The sequence below is a fragment of the Dryas octopetala genome, chromosome 3 (genome assembly GCF_963921425.1).
Source record: "Dryas octopetala chromosome 3, drDryOcto1.1, whole genome shotgun sequence".
Taxonomy (NCBI): Eukaryota; Viridiplantae; Streptophyta; class Magnoliopsida; order Rosales; family Rosaceae; genus Dryas; species Dryas octopetala.
In genome coordinates, this window is record NC_141368.1 from 11,273,324 (window position 1) to 11,279,146 (window position 5,823).

The 5,823-nt window shown below is 32.1% G+C and overlaps 1 protein-coding gene across 1 annotated transcript; it reads right to left on the minus strand.

The window, feature by feature from the left end:
- Window positions 1-644: 644 nt before the first annotated feature.
- Window positions 645-2,633, minus strand: LOC147290862 (expansin-B15-like). The gene is made up of 4 exons (XM_086237937.1): window positions 2,438-2,633; window positions 2,050-2,162; window positions 1,698-1,891; window positions 645-972 (listed from the first exon to the last, which is right to left on the minus strand). Exons 1-4 carry the CDS (start codon window positions 2,631-2,633, stop codon window positions 645-647), a joined length of 831 nt encoding a protein of 276 aa, XP_086094063.1.
- Window positions 2,634-5,823: the final 3,190 nt, after the last annotated feature.

A 5,823-nucleotide genomic window follows, 5' to 3' on the forward strand; every position in this document is an offset into this window, starting at 1 on the left:
TATATATATATATATATAGACAATAATAATCACTCGCTCACCATAGAGCGAGGAATTCCCCGCTCACCTAATCATTCATCAACGAATTTCAATGATCGGAACCGTTAATATTTTAGGATATCATTCAAAGATCACCCTTGCAAAAAATAAGCCAAATCATAAACTGTTTAGCCAATGTATTACTGTCAACATCATTTCAACCTTATCTGACAAACTATATTTATCTGCAAAGTTTGGAGGACCAAACAATTATCGATTTGGCTGATTTTTTACATGGACGACCCTTAATGATGGACCTAAAAAATGGACCGTCACGATCATTGAATTCCCCCATCTCTGGTGAGCGGGAAATTCCTCGCTCTATAGTGAGCGAGTGATCATTTTTATATATATATATATATATATATTACAAGTAATAAAAAATAAAAAGTCAAAAGTCAAAAGAAAGCAAGAAAAGGCAACATAAATATTTTTCCACAATTTGGCAGCATTCTTAATTTCATTATAATCCAAAAATCCATACATAGAGACAAATCAAAGTGATTGATGTCATCAAATAAGTTGACAAATATTGGCTAATTAATCTTATTTAATGAATCAAGATCACACACGTACAAGCAAACACAAATTTAATTATTAGCGGCTTAAAAGTTGACAATGGACCGGTAAGTTTGACCGGGTTGCCAGCCGACCGGAATTACACTGTCAGCAACAAGGGTTTGGCCGGAGCTTGCAGTGAGCTTAATAGAGAACGGAGCCTGCAAGGCTGAACCAGAGTCAAGTTTCCAAACCGCACCCCAGGACTGCTGCATGTCGAACCATGAACCCGAGTCACCTGAACCCTGTTTGAGTTGAACCGCGGTTAGGTCACCCTGTCCTTCTTCATATTCTACTAGAGTAGCAAAATAGTTGGGGTTGGAACCCGAGTCCACGCGGAAGGCTATGGTCACACCAGGATAGCTGCAGTCCACTCTGTTGGCCAAGTTTAGAGTCATTAAGGAGGACCATTATTAGTAAATCACAAAAATGAAATATTGAAAAAATTACATGCAGTGATAACAAATAAATTCAGGATTAATACCTCTGATTAATGATAATACTAAGACAGGATTAAGGTCAAAACATTTGAAATATTGAGAGTTATAATTTCATAGTCTTCATTTTCCTTTGAAAACTTTATAGAATGACCGATTTTAATGAGGTGCTTACAATTTTGATATTTTGTTTTTATTTTTTATACTTAACAATCTTTACTTTTTTGGACTGTGAAATGACCGTATTATCCAAAAAGTTAAGATTAGAATCAAAATTGTTAAGATCAAAGATAGTCGAGCTAGTTAAGTATATATGGGAGCTCAAAGTCAAGAATGTGAAAATTGGAGTTGAACTGATTGAGGGGGTGCATATATATGAGGGATATTCAATTCAAAAATGGTTCAAATAATTAGAATTGTTAATTTTTTAGAACAAAGGTCAAAATGATAATCGCCTCATTAAAATTGGTCATTCTATGAAGTTCCCAAAACTATAAGCCTATGGATCACACGAATAGAGGTAATGTTCTTTGTTCGTTTGTCATGTACACTATCAAACTGTCAATATATTTGTATTACTCATTCAATTGAACACATATTTTATCATTGATTTAAATTAATAATTTAATAACATGATATATCAAAATGTCTATAATTATGTACCTTTTATACTGAATCTGCAAGACTCCAGCATTTCGTAACTGATCTTCCTGGCCAGAAATGGCCATGGCTCCAAAGGCAGTGCCACTCAAATCAAAATGAACAGCCTCTGAAGCACATGGACCTCCAGGGCACTCATCAGTTATAACCACAGTGCCCGGATTTCCTGAGCAAGCAGCATTTTCTGTGCACTTCACCTGAAATTAATTAAGACCACCCCATAAATTAATTAATTGCTTCATTCTTATAATTGAGACTTAATTTAATTTGTTTTAATAATATTAGCACTAAAAAAAATAAAATTCCAATATTTGTCATCCATAATATATATGCATGCCACTATACATATGATCACCTGATAACAAGCTCCACATCCTTTGCCTGATTTAAATAAAGAAGGGCCTCCAGCAGACACCATTGAAGAGAACGGGGGTTGTGCTACAGTACTGCCATAACCACATGCACCTCCTACACCACACATTTGATATATATTTTAATTAACATTTATATATCTTACCAAAAACAATTATATATATTAATTTTATGAATAAATGACCAATATAATTTTTATCTATATATAAATATACGAAAAAAATTTATATATGGACATTCGTATTTGCGAATTTGAGTGAGCGTTTGAACAACCCATTATTGAGCATTCAAACGCTTACATGACGTCCACAAATACGGACGGACACACATGAAACGACATATATATGTAGATCTATATATTATTTACATACCATCAGTGCCGGCACCATCAGGGCTTCCATACCATGTTGCACCTGCGGGTGCCCAGTCGGAGTTAGATTGAAGTCTTGAGACATTAATAAAGAGTTTGGGGTTGAAGCAAGAAGTAGGGTTTAGGTTTAGAAGAATAGAAAACAAGGTTACAAGAGTAAAGGGAGACAATGAATGTTGAAGAGCAAGATCAGCCATAATCACAGTACTGCTCAAATATTGATTAGGAAACCTAAAGAAGTGAAATGTTGGCTTATTTGATCTTTAGTAGGTTGAAATGAATGAATGAATTGCAGCTGGTATTTATAGAAGGAGTAGGGCCTCTCTTTTTTCTCTTTTTTTTTTTTTTTTTTCTCATTTAACCTCCAATAATTCTTCTCTCCATATTCCTTAAAATTGAAATCTCAACCATTTAATTCCATTTATACAGAATCCAAACTGATTTTCTTTTTTTAATAAAAAAATATTGCTTAAAGGAAATAAACTCTTATACTTCTCAAATAAACTTTAAATTTTTTAAAAAAAATTAAGTTAAGCTAGAAGAACTAATTGTTGATATCTATTTAAATGAGCTCGATTGTTGAGAGGGAGAAAAAGGGAGAGGATCCAACCCCCTTTATGTTATTGAGAGTGAAGCAGGGCTAATTACTTTCAATTGCATCCAATTAATAAATGGCACGTGTGATATTTTTTTTCTCAAGGAACAAGCCATCTAAATATTTTAATATAAAGAAAGTGAATTTCCTTTCTTAATTATAAACATCTCCTTCACGTATATTCTTTATTGAGCTTCAATGCCTGTAGTGAGCTATTATTTTGGCTAGCTTCTTACAAGCTACAAAATATGGGCGACATGAATTTCCCACATCAGATATAGCCATATATGATATCAGCAGTTAATGGAGTATGGAACTCTTGGCCTTGCATGCATTCCCCAAATCCAATATCAAAAATATGATAAAGTGAAAAAGGTTTATATATATTGAAGTTCTAATTTAGAAAAGAAAGATTTACATCTCCGGCCCCAGCTATCACCAAACTGAAACATCGCCTTCTACCACCAAGAAATTAATTAGCGCTATATATACGTGCCCAAATGAAGATATTAATTAGCACCATACTTACACCCCCCCCCCCCCCCCCAAAAAAAATCTCTCAAAACTTTGATTTAATTCATGACTTGGAATATATCGATCATACATATATCTTGCCGCAAATTATGTGCTCCATAGTCATGTTTATGAGTAATATGTGTGACAGATAGGTAAGCCATCACGTCACAAAATTTAGAAGGTAAAAAATGTGTAAGTGGAGAGTAATAATAGTAGTTTTCAAGAAAAAAAAAATTAAAAATGGCAATGCTACTCCATATTATGGAATTTTTTTCTCCCTAATGAAAAGTTGATGCCATGTATATATAGTATATGTTTTGAAGTAATATGAGAAGCCTTAGAAGTCTTCCTTTCATTGTTTTTTTATGCATTTTAGTGGTTATGTTAATTTGTTTCAGTGTATATTATTTGCATGAAAGGAATTTTCTTTCCAGTAAATTATTCATACCCCTAATCTCCTTGTTCTTTGGAACTCACATCATTTCAAAATAAAATATAAGATTGATACTTTCTTTAATTGTAGAGATGATGTTTTAATAATTTTCTATGGATCTATGAAAATATTTTGTGGAAAAATATATATCCGGGATGTTAATCCCATGTTTTCCAGCTTTAATTATATGGACATAATTGGATAAAAAAAAAAAAATCATACGACATTAGTTTTGAAGATGAGTATATTAAAATTTAGCTAAATTTTAACAAATTAACATTGTTCATTGTTGGAGTCTTGGAAATCATAAATATGCTTCAATTGAATCTCGTTACCCTCCCGTGTGGTCATAGGAGCATGCCTACTTTCCTCTACTATATAATCGGGTAGGCGAGTACAAAAATCAGATTAAAAGTCAAATAATACTTTAAAACAAGTAAAAAAAACCAAGTCCTTAACGAGATCCTTCTAATTAATACACCAAAACATCCATTTTTTTGTTTTTATATATCATAATCAACTTGACCATGAGCTCTGCATCAACATGGGTTTACTAAAATTTTGGGGTTAATTCAACGAGTGAAAATGGGTGGGATAATAATAGATTAAGATATATTAAGGATAGATCTAAAATTCATTCCCTCCAATATATAAAAACATGAATTAATTAAAAAATCCCTGTCATTTAGTACTGATTTACATTCTTATTGTCAATGCTGAATGTAATTAAATTAAATTAAATAAGATTAAGAAAGTAATCCTACTTACTTGGTGGGTCCAACATGTAGATTCGGACCCCCCAAATCCACATTGCCGTATACTGCAGTCATTGTAAATACAAAGACCCTCATTTCAAGGAGATATATGCGTACGTAATTAACCTCTAATTAAGTACAAGATTTCCGTTTTTCCTTGGGTGAGAGTGAAAGGTGTTCGTTGATGTTGCCGTTAATGGTGGTTGTCGACGGTTGACTATCGATCACAATCAGACATGTCATATACTCTGATATCACACGGTCAGAAATATACGCATTCCTCCACATGCGTGTACACATTATTCAAATGTTCTTTGCGAAAATTGTGTAAATTATGCTTATTATCCCCCCTTTTCACAATCTAATAGCTTTGTTTTGTCAACTAGTAATGCTGGATAGATGATATATATTTTTGTATCGTATTAATATTAAATGTTTAGAAGTAATTACATGTTTTATACTGCATTGATACCAACTCTCTAATATAACCTAATAATATCTTCTCAAAAAATATATATATATATATATAACCTAACAATATAGTGGGCTGTGGGCCTCACTCGTAAATATAGTATAAAAATATTGTACAAATTGTTTTATCTCGTTTATTAGATGTGAATTCCAAAATTTTATTAGAAATGTCAATATATACCAACAAATGTAATACAAATAGCCAAATAGGTCAGTACACATGTGTTACAAATAATTGTAGCTTTTATTAATTTTTGTCAACCAGTGGATGGTAGATGTGTTTATTTTTCATTTCATGATTTTGAACCGATTTATGCAAAAAACGAATCCCGATGATTTTGAACCTTTGATCTGATGAGTTTTGTGTATGAACTCATTTTATCAACGATTTTCAATCGTCGTGTGTAAATAACTGTCATTAGCATTCTTCTTAACATATAATAGTTTCCTTTTCTTTTTAGGCAATTGATGTAGGAAGATGCAAATTGTCCTAAGTTTTTTTCCTAATTGGAATATAAAAAAATAAAACTAAGAGATAAAAAGATATCTTCTTAAAAAAAAAAAAAAAAAAAAAGAGATAAAAAGATAAACCATGGTCAATGAATTACTACCACGTA

Bases quoted from the DNA above. Each gene is read 5' to 3' on its own strand.
- LOC147290862 (XM_086237937.1), bottom strand. From the start codon at position 2,633: ATGGCTGATCTTGCTCTTCAACATTCATTGTCTCCCTTTACTCTTGTA. The intron at 2,163-2,437 runs GTATGTAAATAA...TGTGTGGTGTAG, and splicing joins TGATGGTGCCGGCACTGATG to GAGGTGCATGTGGTTATGGC. The intron at 1,892-2,049 runs GTGATCATATGT...AATTAATTTCAG, and splicing joins GATGTGGAGCTTGTTATCAG to GTGAAGTGCACAGAAAATGC.